The sequence below is a fragment of the Rhinoraja longicauda genome, chromosome 18, assembly GCF_053455715.1.
Source record: "Rhinoraja longicauda isolate Sanriku21f chromosome 18, sRhiLon1.1, whole genome shotgun sequence".
Classification (NCBI taxonomy): Eukaryota; Metazoa; Chordata; class Chondrichthyes; order Rajiformes; family Arhynchobatidae; genus Rhinoraja; species Rhinoraja longicauda.
The window spans coordinates 30,781,155-30,803,371 of NC_135970.1; the positions used below are offsets into that span (position 1 = coordinate 30,781,155).

Sequence of the window (22,217 nt, forward strand, 5' to 3'; positions counted from 1 at the left end):
TTGCCACTCTATCCTCTATCACGCTGTGTGCTACATAAGCCGCATGCAGTTCCACTTTATACGTGTACGTACGTGTATGTACGTGTATGTACAATGATAAGTTCCGATCTTGGAGAACATGTACTGGTCATTGCGCAGTATCCAGGCACAGTTTCACTCTAGTTCAAAGACACAATGTGCTGGGGTAACTCAGTGGGTCAGGCAGCACTGACCGCCTGATGGATAGGTGAATTTGGATAGGTGAAGATGGATAGGTGAATTTTTAGGTCACGCCCTTCCTCAGACCATTTCGTTCACTTTAAGCTCGAAGAGGGGAGCTGAGGGGGATATTGTCCATTTACGATCAGCTTTCCAACAAGCCCTATCACCCAGCATCATGAATCATCCCACTGTCTTCTTTTACAGGAACTTTCCTTGTTTCCTCAAAGATTTGTCTACAGTCTGGGCTGACTTTCTGTTTGGATCATGGCACAGTCATCACTTGCTCACTGGATGGTGCAGAGGTGAACTTGGGTTCAGAAGCATTACAGGCAACCAAGGGACCATGTGAGAACTGACCTTGCCACCCAAGACCTTATCCATGCAGAATTTAGAAGGACCCATGCTGATGGCTTCAGTTCTCTCAATTCACTTCAAATAAATTATCTTACATGAGTGCCTGAACTGCTAGATGAAGGTCTAGATTGCTCGCACTATCCTATCGTTTGGAATGTACCAGCAGAGTGATCTCGGCCAAGTTAGTTTAGTGAAGCAGCATGGAAACAGGCTCTTCGGCCCACCGAGCCCACGCTAACCATCAGTCACCCCACACTAGTTCCATGTTATCCCATTTTCACATCTACTCCCTGCACACTCAGGGGCAATTTATAGAGGGCCAATAAACCTATAAACCTGCACACCTTTGGGATGTGGGAAGATATCGGTGAACCCAGAGGAAATCCACGCAGTCACAGGGAGAATGTGCAATCTCCCCACTGGCTCGGAAGCGGCTCTACCAGCGAGATTGCCCAAGATCTGTACCTACGGAGACAGTTTGTATCTATTTTGGACCAGAGCAGCCGATAGAGTCCCAGGGAAGGTCTTGCCAAAGAGCAGCCATTCATCCATCACTCTCATGCAGAATTTCTCCTTCTCAGGATTTTGCTGCCAGACGTTCTGTTCATTGTTCTAGTGCACCCCCATCGACCTATTACACAAAGAACATGGCCCCTGTAGTCTCCGACCTCCACATGGCAGTCCAGGCTAGCCTGTGCCTTGCATAGATTCTGCTACCCCATTTCTCAATACTGCCGCATTCAATTATGAAGCAATGTGATGGAGTGTTGTCCAAAAATATGTCATGTTTACCTTCTGCGAGGATTGGATTGCAAGTTTTAAATCAGCCGTAACAGGAATCTGTTGTGGCAGGTGAAGTAGGTTCATATTTTTAAGATAAGGAGAAGACTCCAAGTGGTTGTTGCAACTTAATTCAGGTATGTCCATCTATTCATATTCTGAAGATAGACACAAAGTGTGGGAGTAACTTAGTGGGTCAGGCAACATCTCTGGAGAAAAAGGATGGGCGATGATGGAGGAGGAATGGGGCAAGGAGGGAGAGGGGAGGGGATGAAGTTACTGAAAATTAGAGAATTCAATGTTCATACGGCTGGGTGGTAAGCTACCCAAGCGAAACACGAGGTGCTGTTCCTTCAATTTGCGTGTAGCTTCACTCTGACAAATAGAGTAGGCCCAGGACAGAAAGGTCAGTATGGGAATGGGAAGGGGATCCCATAGGCTTAGGCAGACCGAGCGTAAGTGTTCAGCGAAACGGTTGCCGATGTATGGTACCCCACATCAGGAACACCGAATGCAGTAGATGAGGTTAGAGGAGGTATAGGTGAACCTCTGTCTGACCTGAAAGGACTGTCGTGGTCCCTGGATGGAGTTGAGTGAGGAGGTATAAAGACAGGTGTTGTCCTTATTCTGAATTTGATACGATACGATACGACAGAACTTTATTTATCCCAGGAGGGAAATTGATCTGCCAACAGTCATAAAAACACAAAATACATGAAACATGAAGTTAGTGCACAGGCACTGTTTTTGCATTTCCGTATTCCTATCACATTTTCCTGGTTCCTTCACACAAGACTGAAGAAATCTCACATGTCCAGGCACCTCGTGATTTACGCGTGTTTGATTGATGCGTTTTTCGAATAACGCACTTGTTTAATTAATACCAAAACTTAATTTTTGTGCTCATATTATTGAAATAGTTCGTTCAAATTAATGCCTGGCATATACTTGATTTACGTGCTTTTGAGATAAGCGTTGCTTTTCAAGAACTCCCCCGTAAAATGAGAGTCGCCTGTATGTGGAAGATATGTTACATCACATTGTCCGAATCACCGATCTTACACAAATCTATAAAGGAAATTCAGGCGGCAGACATTTCCTGCAAGACTAAAGGGCATGGAATCTACATATCGTTACAAATAACCTCTAAGGTCAAGGAAGATATCAATCTACATATTACTAAAACTCTCATCTTGTTTGTTCCCCCGTTTGTTTGTCCCATTTATTTGTGCCATTTGTTTGTGTCCGTTGACACGATAGCGTGACAATTTTAGGCCCACCTTACACACCATTGTCTTGGGGTGTGCCGGAGGAAGTTTCGTTCAAATAGGTGTTATATTTTTTAAGTTATTGGCATTTTAAAGTTTAAAAATTAACTTTTCCATTTGCCCTGCACGTCAGCCGTGTTCTACGTCACAATGGGACCCGCCCGAGTGACGGGAGTGGAGGCCAATGAGGGGGGGTGCCCGAGATGGCTGCCAGGGGGGGGGACCCGCCCGAGTGACAGGAGTGGAGGCCAATGAGGTGTGGTGCCCGAGATGGCTGCCGGGGGTGTGACCCGCCCGAGTGACAGGAGTGGAGGCCAATGAGGGGGGGTGCCCGAGATGGCCGCGGGGGGTGGGACCCGCCCGAGTGACGGGAGTGGCAGTCAATCGGGGGGGGGGTGCTGAGCCGTCCAGCTGAAACTTTAATAAATGCGCTTCCCCCCTTCACAATATTCTACCTATCTCAGTGAATTTATTGAAGATTAACGAATGTGGAATATCTGATACAACTGGAACAGGATAATTGAGGATAAAAGCAGTGGAACCCCAAATAAAGTAATTATATCGTTATTCATCTTGAATTTACCGCCAGCAAAACGGGACCAGCTTTGCAAAGTACGCCAGCAGACATTAAATGCAAAGGTGGGGAATATATGTATTTTAAAAAGACACATTAGGGCTGGAGAAACTCATCGGGTCAGGCAGCGGTTCTGGGGAACATGCATCGGTGACGATACGGGTCTGGAGCTTGTAGGCACATATATTTGTCGGCGTCTTAACGCCTGCTTGTGAAGATGCCTGGCGGTGACGCGTTGCGGCGGCTGAGTCCAGACGCGGCCTGCGCGGCGAGTGACGGGAGTGGCAGACAATGGGGGGGGAGAGGAGAACTCTCCTGCGTTCAGTGCCGGGGTGAATGGCTCCCTCTCCCCTTTCACCTCCCCCCTCGCCCGCCCCCGGCCACGGGGGAGTTTTAAGGAGGGTTGAGGGGGGATGGAGTGGGTGAGTGTGGTCTGTTGGGGGAGTGTTGCCGGGCCTGCAGGAGAGGTTTGGGCCCAACGGGGGTCCATACCCGGCTAGTAGTATATTAAATATGTGGTCACTGCTGTCAGCTAAATGGTGAGAAAAACAATCTAAAAGTGTTAAAAAAAACTGTACGTGAAATGTTAAATGAACCAGTCGGTTGAAGTTATGCAGTTGGGGTGGGCGAAGAAGCTAATTTCAGCTAATGTTGGGTGTTTTGTTTGAGAGATTTTCACCTAGGACCCGCCCCAAAGACACCATTATGTCTGATAAAGAATGAGATTGCACGAAGAATAGGAGGGACATGAATGTGAGTCACAGCCACTCCAGTCTGCTAGGTGCGGTTGCGTTCACCAGACCGACCTTATCTGAAATATATAAGTACAAAGAGAAGAAATTCAGAATGGTTTTCCCAGAGCTGAAGAGAAGTGTTACTGCGTTTGAGGGGGTTTGATTGAAGTTGCTAAAAGTAAGGCACAGGTTTCTGTCAGTAGTTTCATATAATTTGGTCAGCACGGTGGCGCAGCTGTAGAGTTGCTGCCTTACAATGCTTGCAGCGACGGAGACCCAGGTTCGATCCCCACGGCGGGTGCTATCTGTATGGAGGAGTTTGTACATTCTCCCCGTGACCTGCGTGGGATTTCTCCGAGATCTTCGGTTGCCTCCCACACACCAAAGACGTACAGGTATGTAGGTTAACTGACTTGGTGTATCTGTAAATTGTCCCTCGTGTGTGTAGAATAGTATTAATGTGCTGGGATCGCTGGTCGATGCGGACTCGGTGGGCTGAAGGGCCTGCTTCCGCCCTGTATCTCTAAACTAAACTAAACAAAAATTTAATTTGTATAATCCACACTACCGATGTACAGCAATTAAACTCAGTGAGATGGTTTCTACAGCCTCATGATTTCAGGGGAGATGTTGGGAGATTACACACCCCACATAATTAGAGGGGTAAACCATGCTGTCACCTGGGCAAGGCATTGCACAGCTTTAAGGTGAGAGGGGCAATGTTTAAAGGAGATGCGCAGGGCAAGTTTTTTTACACAGAGAATGGCGGGTGCCTGGAAAGCACTGCCAGGATGAGAAGGTGGAGGCGGATAAAACAATAACGTTTAAGAGGCTTTTAGGTAGGCACATGGAAGTGCAGGGAATAGAAGGACATGGATCGTGTGCAGGTAGATGAGATTAGTTTAACTTGGCATCACGGTTGGCACGGATATTGTGGGCTGAGGGCCTGTTCCAGTGCCTGACAGTGGGTGCTGTCTGTCCGGAGTTTGTACGTTCTCCCTGTGACTGAGTGGGTTTTCTCCAGGTTTTCCAGTTTCCTCCCACACTCCAAAGATGGATGGGATTGTAGGTTAATTGTCTTCTGTAAATTGAAAATCGTCCCTAGTGTGGAGGATAGTGCTGGTGTACGGTGTGATCACTGGTTGGCATGGACTCGTTGGGCCGAAGGGCCCAATTCCGCGCTGCGTCTCTAAAGTAAAGTCTGACGTTTTGATGCCTTGTGTGATTCTTAGACAGAGGGAATTCTGTCAACCAAATGGCTTGGTAAAGGTCAAGCTGTTCAATGTTGATGCCCAGCTTTAGGTGACACATGGTCAGTAAGGGCAAGTAGAGGGTGAATCCTGAATAGCACTAACTGCCATCTTCAGTTAAAATAGTCTCCGGAAAGTTGCCTAGCGATTGATTGTACGGCACGGTGGCGCAGTGGTAGACTTGCTGCCTTACAGCGCCAGAGACCTGGGTTCAATCCTGACTGCGGGCGCTGTCTGTTTGGAGACTCCTAAGACCCCCCAGGTTTGATTAATTGACTTGGTAAAAATGCAAATTGTCCCTAGTGTGCGTAGGACAGTTTTATTGTGCGTGGATCATTGGTCAGCGCAGACTCGGTGGGCCGAAGGGCCTGTTTCTGCACCGTATTTCTAAACTAAATTAAACAGAAAATTACACAGAAAATTATGCTGTCTTTCTGTTTCTTGTGATCATAAAACTGTTGCACAAGAATGATGAATAAATGCAGATTTCCCAACCAGCTATGGAATTTTGAACTCCAGGAAGGTCGGAGGTTGTACGAGTTTATTATTTCATGTTTAAAGAGACAATTTAACATTCTTACCTTTTTTTTTATTGCTGTACAGTTTGGGAATAACCGAATCTTCTCAATCTGTATAAATGCACCCAAAGCTATCATTTGTTTGCTGTGGGGAGGGACTGCAGATGCTGGTTTATACCGTAGACATAAAATGATGGAGTTGCTCAGTGGGACAGGTAGCATCTCTGGAGAACATGGATAGGTGACACTGAGTCTGAAGAAGGGTCTCGACCCGAAACGTCACCCATTCCTTCTCTCCAGAGATGCTGCCTGTCCCACTGAGTTTCTCCAGCACTTTGTGTCTATCTTCGATGTAAACCAGCATCTGCATTTCCTTCCTACACATCCCACGGACTGGACTGATTCAATGAATTCAATTCAATGACACTTTATTTTCACCTGTACCTAGGTACAGTGAAATTCTTTGTTTTGCACACCATCTGGTAAAATCATACTACAGATTAGCAAAATCATAGACAAGTGCAAAAGAGCAACGATTGTAGTGTAAGAATAGGAGACTTCACTGAGGCAGTACACAAAGAATCGCCACGTGTCTGGACCTAACTTGTGCCCTTTGAGTTTCAGATTCTGAATTCTTATCTTAGCATTAAAGGCCTGTTGCCCAGGCGGCCATCTGATTATTTACAGAGAATGATATCTGAAAGTGTTTATTCACAAAGTGCTGGAGTAACTCAGCAGGTCAGGCAGCATCTCAGGAGAGAAGGAATGGGTGACGTTTCGGGTCAAGACCCTCCTTCAGACTGATGTCATGGGGCCAGGACAAAGGAAGTATATAGGTGGAGACAGGATGTTAGAGGGAGAACTGGGAAGAGGGAGGGGGGGGGGGGGGAAGAGAGGGACAGAGGAACTATCTAAAGTTGGAGAAGTCAATGTTCATACCGCTGGGCTGCAAGCTGCCCAAGCGAAATATGAGGTGCTGTTCCTCCAATTTCCGGTGGGCCTCACTATGGCACTGGAGGAGGCCCATGACAGAAAGGTCAGACTGGGAGTGGGAGTTGAAGTGCTCAGCCACCGGGAGATCAGGTTGGTTAAGGCGGACTGAGCAAAGGTGTTGAGCGAAACGATCGCCGAGCCTACGTTTGGTTTCGCCGATGTAAAGAAGTTGACATCTAGAGCAGCGGATCCAATAGATGAGGTTGGAGGAGGTGCAGGTGAACCTCTGCCTCACCTGGAAAGACTGTTTGGGTCCTTGGGTGGAGTTGAGGGGGGAGGTAAAGGGACAGGTGTTGCATCTCCTGCGTTTGCAGGTGAAAGTGCCCGGGGATGGGGTGGTTTGGGTAGGAAGGGACGAGTGGACCAGGGAGTTACGGAGGGAATGGTCTCTGCGGAACGCAGAAAGGGGAGGGGATGGGAAGATGTGGCCAGTGGTGGGGTCCCATTGTAGGTGACGGAAATGTTGGAGGATGATTTGTTGGATACGCTGGCTGATGGGGTGGAAGGTCAGAACTAGGGGGATTCTGTTCTTGTTACGAATGGGGGGAGGGGGAGCAAGAGCGGAGCTGCGGGATGTAGAAGAGACCCTAGTGAGAGCCTCATCTATAATGGAAGAGGGGAAGCCCCGTTTCCTGAAGAATGAGGACATCTCTGATGCCCTAGTGTGAAACACCTCATCCTGGGCGCAGATGCTGCGTAGACAGAGGAATTGTGGGTAGGGGATAGTCTTTTTGCAGGAGACAAGGTGGGAAGAAGTATAGTCCAGATAGTGTGTTTGTATTATATCCATTCTCTTCAAGATCATCGATCACCCCTTCACAACTCGTTCTATGTTATCCCGCTCTCACATCCTTTATTCTAATTTTCTAAAATAACCACATTCAGCATGTGAAGCATGCCTCGTACATAAATCAAGCAGCAACAACTTAAAGTCAGAATTTACTAGGTTGTAAAGTTGACTGTAAATCTCCTGATGTACTTTGTCTCGCAAGCAACAATTATCCACTACCTGTATAAAGTATTTGATATTCTCTCCTCTACACATTTTTAAATTAAGGCGCAAATTTTTATTTGTCATTGATGCTAAAAAGTGCATATTGTCCATGGCCCAAATACTTAACGTTAGTATTAAGACAATTTTATCTGCCAATTACTGGCACAACCTTACTTAAACATTTATTCTAAACTTCTATGACACACAAATGTAAAAGTTCTGCTTTATTTCCTGCAATGTTTCATTCTTTCCATGTGGTATAGTTTATCATTTAATATCTGTTGTCCCCGACATCAGTTTCTGAGAATAAAATATAGATTAATGTAAGATTAAAGTAAGTGGATGATTAATGGTCAACTCAGACTTGATGGGCTTAAAATGCCCGTTTCCGTGTTTTAAGATTCCACTTTGAAAGATGAAGGATTAAAATAATTCCAGCATCATCTGCCACTACTTATTGAAGGCTGGTAAGATTAAGAATAATACGTTGTAATTGGCCAGATGTTGAAAGTAGGATTTTAACGTTAGCGAGTTTTAAATCAAACATTTGTCACAAATGCCATTGAATTATCTGGTGCTTTTATTAGCTGTATTTATGCTGTACTTGGCTTGAGAAGGTGTGGTGTTGATCATAACCATTTACCATTAATGATGCAAATTCTTCCATGGTTGTTTACCAAAGTGCAGATGGCTACAGGTAAGTTGGAATGCAGCTTATTATGTGCTCCAGAGAGTCCTAAAGACCAGACATCCCAAATCTGACGCTACAAATAAAGCACAAAAGCAAATTTTAAAACTAGGAAATACACCAGGAATACATGGATAGGACAAGTTTAGAAGGGTATGGGCCAAATGCGGGCAGGTGGGAATCGTGTAGATGGGACATTGGTCAGTGTGGGCCAATTGCGCCAAAGGGCCTGTTTTCATGCTGTTTGACTGTAAGCATGAACAATGCAATTTTTTTAAGTGGCCTAATATTCTAAATAATGGTGTGGGGTATAAGGCTGAAGGGTCAAGGGTGAACAATTAAGTATATGTCACGTTCTTGAATGTGTAATTATCCATCTCAAGATTATTATCAATGGGTGAAACCCCAATTCTATCATTACTATCGTTGGAGATTATAGATGTAGTTTACCCATATGCACAATGTAAAATAAATCCTCCATCAGTCTGTTTTCCATCTTCCTTTCTGGTCTTTATATTTCCCAGTTATTTGCAAAATAATACACCAGATCTCACTATTATTTGTGTTAAAAGCTTTGATTTAATTTGTATTAAATGCTTAACATATAAAAATGAATGTTCAGTTCTATGAACGACATGGACTATTTGAGAAATTTGAACTGTCTCGGCCTAGGATTGTTGTGATCATTTGCAGCCGTCAAAGCCAAGTTAGGCAATGAGATCCAATCTCCTTTACTAATGGAGCAGGCCAAACTATCATCCTAGCTCTCCGAGGCTCGTTGTCAGATTGTTGACTACTGTCTCCATTTGCAGGTTTCCCACTGGAAATAAGCCAGTGAACACCAATCCTGTGCAAGGGCAGGTTCCTCATGATGACTTGGACAGAAGAACAGAACCTCGCTCCTCAGTCTCAGACTTGGTCAACTCCCTTACAAGTGAAATGCTCATGGTGAGTGGCCTCCACGTATATAAACCCGATTTTTATTAAGTATAAATGACATGGTGCAAGGTCATTGTACGACTAAGATGCAACAAGTACCAGAATTTGGCTTGTCATATTTTTTAATCTTTGTCATGTTAAAAAAAATCACATACACAGCATAAGCTATCTACAGCATTATACAGTATCTGCAATATCTACAGTATTTTACACTATACTGCATTATACAGTATCGACAGTATTTTATACCTACAGCATGATACAGTATCTGCAGTATTTTACACTATCTGCACTATTTTTACAGGCTGCATTTTCAGTGATAATTATAACTTTAGTCACAACACATCGCAAGTTAAGTATATTCTGATTTGCCTTGACCAAAACTATAATGAAGTCATAATGAGTCCATAACAATTCAAGTTCTATCCGATCTCGAAACATTATTCAGCATATTCATTTTAGACCTTTTGATTAGTTATGGTTACAAGTTGATTTTTCCATTCTCTCTTTTCCACAAACGGCAATCCCTTTTGTGTACTTTTGTGTTCCACAGAGAAAGGAAAACTCATTTACACTTTGATATTTCCCCAGGATTTCTGGAGCTTTCTTGGAGAACCAGGCCTGCTTCCAGAGTTAGTGATGGCATCTGCAAAGGATGGGAGGTCATTGGTGAACTCCTACCAGTCATAGGAATCCAGATTTGGGGAAATCCAAAGTTGTTAGGTTTAGAGGTTTAAGGGAATTCTTCAGTGAACTGAAGAACAGTCCCAGTGTAAGTTACCTCGACGACTGAACCCTCAACAACTTCTCCTTTGACTCCTCCCACTTCCTCCAAACCAGAGGCGTAGCTATGGGCACTCGCATGGGCCCTAGCTACGCCTGCCTCTTTGTCGGGTACGTCGAACAATCCCTGTTCCAGACGTACACTGGCCCCATCCCCGAACTCTACCTCCGCTACATCGACGACTGCATTGGTGCTACCTCTTGCACCCATGCAGAACTCACTGACTTTATACACTTCACCTCCAATTTCCATCCTGCCCTTAAATATACCTGGACTATCTCTGACATCTCCCTCCCGTTTCTGGACCTCACCATCTCCATCGCAGGAGAAAAACTAGTGACTGACATTTATTACAAGCCCACCGACTCGCACAGCTATCTGGACTACACTTCTTCCCACCCGGTCCCCTGCAAAAAGTCTATCCCCTACTCCCAATTCCTCCGTCTACACCGCATCTGCGCCCGGGATGAGGTGTTTCAGACTAGGGCTTCCGAGATGTCCTCGTTTTTCAGAAAACGGGGCTTCCCCTCCTCCATTATAGATGAGGCTCTCACTAGGGTCTCTTCTACATCCCGCAGCTCCGCTCTTGCTCCCCATCCCCCCACTCGCAACAAGGACAGGATCCCCCTCGTTCTCACCTTCCACCCCACCAGCCAGCGGATCCAACATATCATCCACCAACATTTCCGTCACCTACAACAGGACCCCACCACTGGCCATATCTTCCCATCCCCTCCCCTCTCTGCATTCCGCAGAGACCGTTCCCTCCGCAACTCCCTGGTCCACTCGTCCCTTCCTACCCAAACCACCCTAACCCCGGGCACTTTCCCTTGCAACCGCACGAGATGCAACACCTGTCCTTTTACCTCCCCCCTCAACTCCATCAAAGGACCCAAACATTCTTTCCAGGTGAGACAGAGGTTCACCTGCACCTCCTCCAACCTCATCTATTGCATCCGCTGCTCTAGATGTCAACTCATCTATATCGGCGAAACCAAGCGCAGGCTCGGCGATCACTTCGCTGAACACCTGCGCTCGGTCCGCATTAACGCAACTGATCTCCCGGTGGCCCAGCACTTTAACTCCCCCTCCCATTCCCAGTCTGACCTCTCTGTCATGGGCCTCCTCCAGTGCCATAGTGAGGCCCGCCGGAAATTGGAGGAGCAGCACCTCATATTTCGCCTGGGCAGTTTGCGGCCCGGTGGTATGAACGTCGACTTCTCCAACTTCAGATAGCTCCTCTGTCCCTCCCTTCCCCTCCTCCTTCCCAGATCTCCCTCTATCTTCCTGTCTCCACCTATGTCCTTCCTTTGTCCCACCCCGACATCAGTCTGAAGAAGGGTCTCGACCCGAAACGTCACCCATTCCTTCTCTCCCGAGATGCTGCCTGACCTGCTGAGTTACTCCAGCATTTTGTGAATAAATCCCAGTGTAAGTTTGTCAGTTTCATTTGACTAACACAAGTTCTATACAGGCTTTAGAAGTCCTCTCAAGGTGAGTAATTGGGAAAGCAGATGCCGTTTTTTGATGCTTCTAACCTCTCGTAGAAGATAGACGATAGAACAGAACGGCACAGGAACTGGCCCGAAGATTGACACAGAGTGCCTGAGTAATTCAGCAGGTCAGGCAGCATCTCTGGAGAAAAAGGAACAGGCCCTGTGGTCCACAATGTCCTGTCAAATAAACTTGAAATAAGCAGAAGGTGAAACACTTTGAGCTGAGGGGAGGGGAAAGGAAAAAACAAAGTCCTCTTTCTCCACTGTCACAGGAATTCAGTGTTTGTACATCGTTTTCTTTGGTCTTTTACGTAGTTGAGTATCTTTGAGAACTAGTGACACTCGGTGAGGGGGTTTAGTAGATTGGATCGGGATCCGGTTGTGGTGATGAAGGATTAGTGACTGCTACCAAATGACAATTTGAGAATTTGAAGTATTTAATTGAAAGTGTGATTTTGTGTGAGCCTGACTATATTCTGCGAGAGAGAAACATTGACAAAGAATAGCTGAAATTGATTATTATAGGAAAAATATTACATCATATTCCATTCTTAAACTCAGTACATTTTTAGCAAATAAACCCCAAATAATTGGACCATTTTTATTCTTAAATGAATCCTAATTATTGCCTTAATTATGCTAACCTATGCTAATTCTATCAGTCTCACACAAATGTATTTGTCACATTTCATTTCCCAAAACCAAAAGAATGAAGCTTTCATTTTATTAGACGAGGATCTGTTCTGCTTGCTTTCAGTTTTGGCAATCTGCTTTGCCTTTTGCACAGCGGTGCAGCAGTAGAGTTGCTGCGTGCTAATCTGTACGTGAAATGTTAAATGAACCAGTAGGTTGAAGTTGTGCAATTGGGATGGGCGAGGAAGCTAATTTCAGCTAATGTAGGGTGTTTTGTTTGAGAGATTTGCAGCTAGAAACCCCTGCCACCCCCTCCCTAAAGACATCACCATTAAGACTGATAAAGAATGAGATTGGAAGAAGAATAGAACAGGCATGAATGTGAGTCACATAGAAACATAGAAACATAGAAAATAGGTGCAGGAGTAGGCCATTCGGCCCTTCGAGCCTGCACCGCCATTCAATATGATCATGGCTGATCATCCAACTCAGTATCCCGTACCTGCCTTCTCTCCATACCCCATGATCCCTTTAGCCACAAGGGCCACATATAACTCCCTCTTAAATATAGCCAATGAACTGGCCTCAACTACCTTCTGTGGCAGAGAATTCCACAGATTCACCACTCTGAGTGAAAAAAAACTTTCTCATCTCGGTCCTAAAAGACTTCCCCCTTATCCTTAAACTGTGACCCCTTGTTCTGGACTTCCCCAACATCGGGAACAATCTTCCTGCATCTAGCCTGTCCAACCCCTTAAGAATTTTGTACGTTTCTATAAGATCCCCCCTCAATCTTCTAAATTCCAGCGAGTCACAGCCACTCCGGTCTGCTACGTGGGGTTGTGTGCACCAGATCTACCTTATCTGAAATATATAAGTACAAAGAAAAGAAATTCAGAATGGTTTACCCAGTGCTGAAGAGAAGTGTTACTGCGTTTGAGGGGGTTTGATTGATGTTGTTAGTAGTAAGGCACAGGTTTCTGTCAGTAACTTCATATAATTTGGGCAGCACAGAGACCCGGGTTCGATCGTGCCGATGGGTGCTGTCTGTATGGAGTTTGTACGTTCTCCTTGTGACCGCGTGGGTTTCGTCAGGGTTCTCCGGTTTCCTCCCACACTTCAAAAACGTGGGGGTTTGTAGGTTAATTGCCTTCTCTAAATTTTCCCTAGTGCGTAGGATAGAACTAGTGTTCGGGTGATCGCTGATCGGCGCAGACTCGGTGGGGCTTCTATTCTGTATCTCTAAAACTTTACTCTAAATTAGATTAATTGGAACCACCTAATCCTTTTGCTTTTACCTACTTTTCAGAACTGTATACTGTAAATCGCTATTACTCTAAAGAGAACAGGTGTCTTGCTGGTTATGTTGCTGAACTAGCATTCAAGAAACCTGGATTAATTAACCTAAAACATTTGTTCAAATCCATGTGAAACGGAGGGACTTAAATTTGATTCATTAAATACATTTTTATTAAGTTGCACCAAATAAAAGTAGTTACATGAAGCTACTGGATTGTCTTCTGAACTGGATTGGCTACTGAATTTAGCTGGTTCTCAACACTGGGAAATGTTCGTTATGGGGATAAACTTGAAAGTATTTAAAGTAAACTAGACCATAATCGTGCAAAAAGCAAAGTACTTCGAAATAATCACAGCAGTGCAAAGTCCATGATAGCTCGTGCTGAGGTAAGATTGTGCAGCGTTATTCAAGAACTTGCTGCTCGATGGAATGAGTCTGTTTCTGAACCTGGAGGTAACAGTTGACAGGCTCCTGTAACTCCCTCCCGATGGAAGCAGCAAGAAGAGAGTGTGGCCACGACATGATGATAATGTGATGATATTAGCTGCTATTTTGAGCCTATGCTTCTTGTAGATCCATTCGTTGGAGGGGGATTCAGTACCCGTGATAGACCAGGCAACGTCCACCACTTTCTGCAGCCTTCTACATTCTTGACCATTCGAACTTCCAAACCAGGCCATGTTTGAAGGCCCCTCCATGAAGGCCCCTCCAATGAATGGATCTACAAGAAGCATAGGCTCAAAATAGCAGCTAATATCATCTAATATCATCACATTAACCATGAAGGCCCCTCCAATGAGGCCATAGGGGTGGAGGTTAAAAAAAACGGGTTGCCACTTTGCTGGCGGTGTATTACAGACCACCTGAAACTCAACAGGTGACAGATGAACAGATATGGAGGTGAATAGCAGAAAGATGTATAGTAAACCCTAGCAATAGTGGACCTTGATATAGTGGATTTTAATTGTAGCAAATCAAGGTTCCCATTCCACCAGTTATGCAGTGAGTTGGTGCCACGTGGCGGAAGCTTCTGGTTGTGGGAGTGGGGTGAGCGAACAGCATGAAGGCAGCATGGGTACTGGGCCCATCCCCAGTACACCAGCTGTGATGCTGAGGGCTCAACGACCCCCCACCCCCACCCCCCCCCCCCCACCCCCACCCCCCCCACCCCCTTCTCGGCCTGTGAATTCCCACTTATTTCAGAGATAATGACCATAACTCTATTTATTTAAAAACGATTATTGAAACACAGGATTAAAATGGATGGGTACCCACTGATCGATCGGTATGAACGTGATTGGCTGAATGGCCTGTTTCTCTGCTGTATGATGCTTTGACCATAGAGAAGGGAATGGGAATAAGCAGAGTTTCTTTGTTTGTTGACACGATATTTCAAAGTACTTGTTAACATGGTGAAACATTATGATGCTCGAGTAATGTATCCGTGGCCGACAAACCCTCTCCAAATACCAAGTGTTTTGCAGCTGGTGTCATGTTTTTTTAAAAATTGTGGTCACTTGTAATATAGAAAATCAATGTTTATTCAATTTACACAGGGAGTGAGATAATGGCCAGATAATGTGATATAAATGTTAATTGAGGATGAAATGTTAGGAAAGAGTCACGGTGGCACAGCGGTAGAGTTGCTGCCTTACAGCGAATGCAGCCCCGGAGATCCGGGTTCGATCCTGACTACGGGTGCTGCCTGTACGGACGTTCTCCCCGTGATCTGCGTGGGTTTTCTCTGAGATCTTCGGTTTCCTCCCACACTCCAAAGACGTACAGGTTTGTAGGTTAATTGGCTTGGTAAATGTAAAATTGTCCCGAGCGGGTGTAGGACGGTGTTAAAAAATTGTCCCTAGTGGGTATAGATTACTTCCAGTATAGTCCCTGGTGGACTCTTCGGAAGTGCTGACCACCAGATACAAGATACACCTATTGTTTGAAACAATGACTACTTTTTACTTGGTTTCTTGTAGCAGTTTGGAAATTGCAGCTGCTCCTTTTATTAGCCTCTGTGGAAGACAACTATTTTGATCAGAGCTATGCCTCTTACCCTTTCATAGATGGACCACTAATTCTAAATATTAACAAGTATGCAAGGAAATCCATTTAGACAATGTGGATGTTGATGTGGACAATTAAATGTATTGTGCAGAAAATTAGAATGTACCAGATAATCATGAGATTGTGAACTTGATATTCCTTAGTTGTTCCATTTAATTTATCAATCTCATGACAAGATTGCCCAAGTTATCCCAATTAAATACTCCTCAAAAACAGATTGTTTCAATGTCAGTTTCTCAATGGAAAAGATTCCTTGGAATACATTGTCTTGCCTGCCTGGGTTATCTTATTCCTGTTGTCAACCTGCTGTATAATTACAGTGCCCTCCATAATGTTTGAGGCAAAGACCCATTATTTATTTGCCTCTATACTCCACAATTTGAGATTTGTAATAGAAAAAATCACATGTGGTTAAAGTGCACATTGTCAGATTTTAATAAAGGCCATTTTTATACATTTTGGTTTCACCATGTAGAAATTACTTAGTGTCCCCCCCCCCCCCCCCCCCCCCCCCCCCCCAATTCAGGGCACCATAATGTTTGGGACACAGCAATGTCATGTAAATGAAAGTAGTCATGTTTAGTATTTTGTTGCATATCCTTTGCATGCAATGACTGCTTGAAGTCTGCGATTCATGGACATCACCAGTCGCTGGGTGTCTTCTCTGGATGCTCTGCCAGGCTTGTATTGCAGCCATCTTTAGCTTATGCTTGTCAGTTTTCTCTTCAGCATATAAAAGGCATGGTCAATTGGGTTCGGATTGGGTGATTGACTTGGCCACTCAAGAAATAACCATTATTTAGCTTTGAAAAACTTCTTTGTTGCTTTAGCAGTATGTTTGGGATCATTGTCTTGCTGTAGAATGAACAGCCAGCCAATGAGTTTTGAGGCATTTGTTAGAATTTGAGCAGATAGAATGTGTCTATACATTTCAGAATTCATTATGGTACTACCATCAGCAGTTGTATCATCAATGAAGATAAGTGAGCCAGTACCTTCAACCATACATGCCCAGGCCATAACACCCCCACCACCGTGTTTCACAGATGAGGTGGTATGCTTTGGATCTTGGGCAGTTCCTTCTCTCCTCCATACTTTGCTCTTGCCATCACTCTGATTTAAGTTAATCTTTGTTTCCTCGGTCCACAAGTCCATTTCCAGAACTGTGGTTGCTCTTTCAAGTATTTCATGGCAAACTGTAACCTGGCCATCCTATTTTTGCGGCTAACCAGTGGTTTGCATCTTACAGTGTAGCCTCTGTATTTCTGTTCATGAAGTCTTCTGTGGACAGTGGTCATTGACAAATCCACACCTGACTCCTGAAGAGTGTTTCTGATATGTCGTACAGGTGTTTGGGGATTTTTCTTTATTATAGAGAGAATTCTTCTGTCATCAGCTGTGGAGGTCTTCCTTGGCCTGCCAGTCCCTTTGTGATTAGTAAGCTCACCGGTGCTCTCTTTCTTCTTAATGATGTTCCAAACGGTTGATTTTTGTAAGCCTAAGGTTTGGCTGATGTCTCTATAACAGTTTTATTCTTGTTTCTCAGTCTCATAATGGCTTCTTTGACTTTCATTGGCACAACTTTGGTCCTCATGTTGATAAACAGCAACAAAAGTTGGCAAAGGTGATGGAAAGATAGGAAGAAAGATGAGGTGCTGAGAGCTCTCTTATACCTGCATTAAGGAGGCATTTAAACACACCTGAGCAATTACAAACACCTGTGAAGCCATGTGTCCCAAACATTATGGTGCTCTGAAATGGGGGGACTATGTATAAACACAGCTGTAATTTCTACATGGTGAAACCAAAATGTATAAAAATACCCTTTAATATAATCTGACAATGTACACGTTAACCACGTGTGATTTTTATCTATTACAAATCTAAAATTGTGGAGTACAGAGGTAAATAAATAATTGATGGGTCTTTGTCCCAAACATTATGGAGGGCACTGTATAAGACTCTTTCATCAAGTACCAATCTAAACACCCATACACATAGTTTTCCTGTTCTTATATCCGTGGGGCTAGTAAATTAATTTGAAGGACACCTTATTTCTCGGAAGTAACTCAATATATTGTGCTTAACTCTATTCTATAATTTCAAAGAAATCCAAATCTAGATCCTTCCTCAATTTAATGTCCATTTGGTCAATGAAGAAGCTAGACTTTTTCAGGAAGTGTTATGGCTGATAACAGATCCCAGCATATATAATGAATATCACTATTATCTATTATTTTACTCCATTTAGAAACATAGAAACATAGAAAATAGGTGCAGGAGTAGGCCATTCAGCCCTTCGAGCCTGCACCGCCATTCAATATGATCATGGCTGATCTTCCAGCTCAGTAGCCTCTACCTGCCTTCTCTCCATACCCCCTGATCCCTTTAGCCACAAGGGCCACATCTAACTCCTTCTTAAATATAGTCAATGAACTGGCCTCAACTACCTTCTGTGGCAGAGAATTCCACAGATTCACCACTCTCTGTGTGAAGAAAAACGTTCTCATCTTGGTCCTAAAAGACTTCCCCCTCATCCTTAAAGTGAGACCCTTGTTCTGGACTTCCCCAACATCGGGAACAATCTTCCTGCATCTAGCCTGTCCAACCCCTTAAGAATTTTATATGTTTCTATAAGATCCCCCCTCAGTCTTCTAAATTCCAGCGAGTACAAGCCCAGTCTATCCAGTTTAACTAATTTTCAATGATGGCAGACTGAATTAATTTGAGTTGGTGTAATGCTCAGTAGTAAAAGAGATTTTTGTTCAATATATTTCAAGCCTCTGAAGTTGATTGTTTTCACTGTCTCATAACTAATGTTAACCACTTCCCAGAGATTACAAAGAATCAAAATAGCTCTGAGAAGTATTGTAGGCTTTCTGCCATCCCTGTGTTCAATATCCACTTCTAGGGGCACACCAGGTGGAACCAGAAATGTTCTTATTTAAGAACGTTTGGACCTTGCAATTATGATGTGAATGACATTGGGGAGAATGGTCCTGAGCTACTATCTACCTCATTGGTGACCCTTGAACTATCTTTAATAGGACTTTACTCGACTTTATCTTGCACTCAACATTATTCCCTTTATCGTACATCTGTACACCGTGGATTGCTCGATTGTAATCACGTACAGTCTTTCCACTGACATGGTTAACGTGCAAGAAAAGTTTTTCACTGTACCTCAGTACCTGTGATAATAAACTAAACTAAACTAAAAAAAAGATATCCTGTATCTTCCAGGTAATATTCTTGCATTTGGTCAGCTAGCCAACCTGGCCAGTTAAGCTTGCCGGCCCATTCCTTGCGATTGGATGATCTACAAAGAAGCAGTCAGCGACTTGGATCAGAGAGGTCCATGAGTTAATATCTACAAGGCAGCGAAGTGGTAGTTTCCGTGGTTGCTGGATAAAACTAGCACATCATGAACTGTAGTTTCACCTTTGCTCTTCAGCACATCATTTACTCGTGGACAGAAGCGTGAAGTTATAGAAGCTTGAAAACGCATACCTCGTCTTGTTGAATCTCATTGTCGGTAACTCGTTTTCACCTCGGCCACAGCTAACAAAGGCCTGTTTCCTTTATCATTGTTACTTTTTTGCATATCTTTCATTCATTTGTTATATATCTCTCTACTTCACCGTGTATACCTCTCATTTCCCTTTCCCCTGACTCTCAGTCTGAAGAAGGGTCTCGACCCGAAACATCATCTATTCCTTTTCTCCAGAGATGCTGTCTGACCCGCTCAGTTGCTCCAGTTTTTTGTGTCTACCTCCAGATTCGGGGACAGTTTGTTCCCAGTTATTTTCAGGCAACTGAACCATCCTATCGTCAACTGGAGAGCGGTCCTGATCTACCATATACCTCATTGGGGATCCTTGGACTATCTTTAAATAGGACTATACTAGACTTTGTCTTGCACTAAACATTATTTCCATTATCCTGTATCTGTACACTGTAGATGGCTTGATTGTAATAATGTATAGTCTTTCTGCTGACTGGTTAGCACACAACAAAAAAGCTTTTCATTGTACCTCAGTACCTCAGTACACATGACAATAGTAAACTAAACTAAACTCTAAACTCTGAAGTTGTATCTTTGCTTTGCCTTCTCCCAGTATTGGATATTAGCTAATTCAAGAAAACTAGTTGGTGCTGTTGAGGTTATCAGATTTGTAGTAAAATTTGATAGAAGAGAGGAAACTATAGCCCCTTAAGATTGCAGTGAAGATATCAGAGGTTGTCATCTGTTTTTTTGGGAGCAGATGCTGAAAGTCGCATCACACGCTGGAGGTTATTTGGAGTTGTGATTTCCTTCAGTTATCTTGGATGAATCGAGACATGGTTGGTCATGGACAGTGAAGAATTGCTTAGATCTAATCAACCACAGGCAAACTGAACCTGATCTGAACTCGAGAACTTTCATTTTTAAGGACAAGTTTAACAATCTTGTGGGCTGATCCAAAGTACTTTAAGAGAAAGAGCAGTACTTTGGAAGTGTTGTTGTAATATAAGGAATATGGTGGTCATAACACAAGATGGTGGAGGAACTCAGTGGGTCAAGCAGCATCCTTGGAGGGAATGGACAGGTAAAGCTTTGGGTCGAAGCCCTTCGTAAGACTGGGTGGAAGGGGAATGAGAGCAGAACTGCAGCAAACAGAGAGGACAGGGGTGAGGGCTCCATCCACAACAACAGTGGTCTGTAAAAGGGTTCCAATCCGAAACATTATTCATTCCCTCCACAGATGCTGCCTGACCTTATGAGTTCCTCCAGCACTTTGTGCTTTGCTCAAGGTCCGACATCTGCAGTTCCTTGGGTCCTCATTCTAACTCACTTGAATTTGATGGCATTAAAAATGCTGCCTGATAAATCGGCTGCCATTTCCCTTTGACCGACTGTAAATGTATATTACATTGTACAGCTGAGCGAGATGAATGGAGTTGATATCAGCAGCAATCGCATTTAGATTTCTCGTCGCTGAGCAGAATATATTCTAGCGGCATGTTCGGTTAATTACATAATTTCTAATTAAACCCTAATCGTGGTGATGCAGAGGCTGTTCAGTGTTTTGCCTCATTAAAATAAAAAAAGGGGACTTGGAATCACTCGATTGGGAATGAAACTATTGTGTATATGTTTGAAAAAGCAAGCACTATATTAGGAAAGCCATTGATATTCTGTGTGAGAGCAAGTAAATTGATCCCAGTATAATTCTCAGGTCACGTTCTATATTGGATTGGTCAAGGTTGACTAATCAGAAACAGTTTGTCCTTGCCCAGAGCTGTGTGAATTATGCAACACGTTAGGTCAATGAGTTACATAAACGGATGCATTACCAAGTAGGAATAAAATATCATTACAGTAATGTGGTTTGTTCTGATGCCAAATTCAATGGGCTTTATAAATTCATTACACATTTTTGTTTAATCTGCAAAAGCAAGTACACATTTTTTCTGCAATCTTAGCGTTCAAATTTACAGAGTGGGCAGAATAATGTGAGTTGTTTAGACCCACCGAGTCCACGCTGACCATCGATCACCCATTCACACTTGTCCTATATAACTCAGCTTTCGCATGTACTCCCTACACACTCGGCAATTTTAATTTTAGAGGCCAATTAACCTACAAACTCGCACGTCTTTGGGATGTGGGAGGAAACCAGAGCAGTCGGAGGAAACCCACAATATTTGTCACAATATTGCACATCAACAGTTCTGTAATTAGACAACTGCCCATGAGACAGATTCTCATGATTTCACTTTGAAGATGAAAATGTTGAGCTACCTCTCTCTGCACACGTTTGCATTTGAGGCTGGATTGTTGGAACTATTGCAAATATGTTACGCAGAGTAAGACTCCAGCAGCAGGAATGAGATGGATAAATACTGGCCAGGACACCGAATACTGTGCTTCCCTAATATAGTTTCAAGGAGTAGCCTACTGAGTATCCTTCAGGCAGAGAGTGAAGGGGAAGGGAAGTGAGAGATATAGACGGTGATAGAGAGAGATATGGAACAAATGAATGAATGAAAGATATGCAACAAAAGTAATGGCGATAAAGGAAACTAGCCATTGTTAGTTGTGGGCTAGGTGAAAACGTGTTGCAGACATTGAGACTCAACAAGCCAATTTTGAAACTGATACAATGACTTGGGTGCGGGAGGGACGGAGAGAGATAGTTAGAAAAATCAATAGGATGTAAGCTGTCCAAGCGAAATATGAGGTGCTGTTCCTCCAATTTGCGTTTGGCCTCACTCTGACAATGGAGGAGGCCTAGGACAGAAAAGTCAGTGTGGAAATGGGAGAAGGGAATTAAAGTCTTTGGCAACCAGGGTACTTTTGTCAAACTTTTTATCCATTCTCATCCATGTTAGAAAGTTGATAATCTCATAAATAATATTCTGCTCTAAGTCTTAATGAATCGTAACCCAATTTTATTTACTCTGGGAATTTGGAAGATAAGCCATTACCCAATGAATGATGAGAATGTAGAACCTGCTACAATTGAAACTTAAGGACTAAAGTCCAAAGGAGAGTCCCGATCCAACTTGTCACCTGTCCCTTCCTTCCACAGATGTTGCCTGACCTGCTGAGTTCCTCCAGCATTTTGTGCTTTGCTTAGGATTCTAACATCTGGGTCTAT

The 22,217-nt window shown here is 43.8% G+C and overlaps 1 protein-coding gene across 5 annotated transcripts in view; it reads left to right on the plus strand.

Moving 5' to 3' along the window:
* The window catches only part of LOC144602371 (synaptotagmin-7-like), a 391,187-nt gene that overhangs the window by 336,191 nt on the left and 32,779 nt on the right, over positions 1 to 22,217 (plus strand). For all 5 annotated transcript variants that reach the window (XM_078415424.1, XM_078415423.1, XM_078415427.1 and 2 more), the window contains one exon: positions 9,167 to 9,302. In XM_078415424.1, the coding sequence (XP_078271550.1) occupies positions 9,167 to 9,302 (136 nt within the window). The remainder of the gene's footprint in view (positions 1 to 9,166; positions 9,303 to 22,217) is intronic.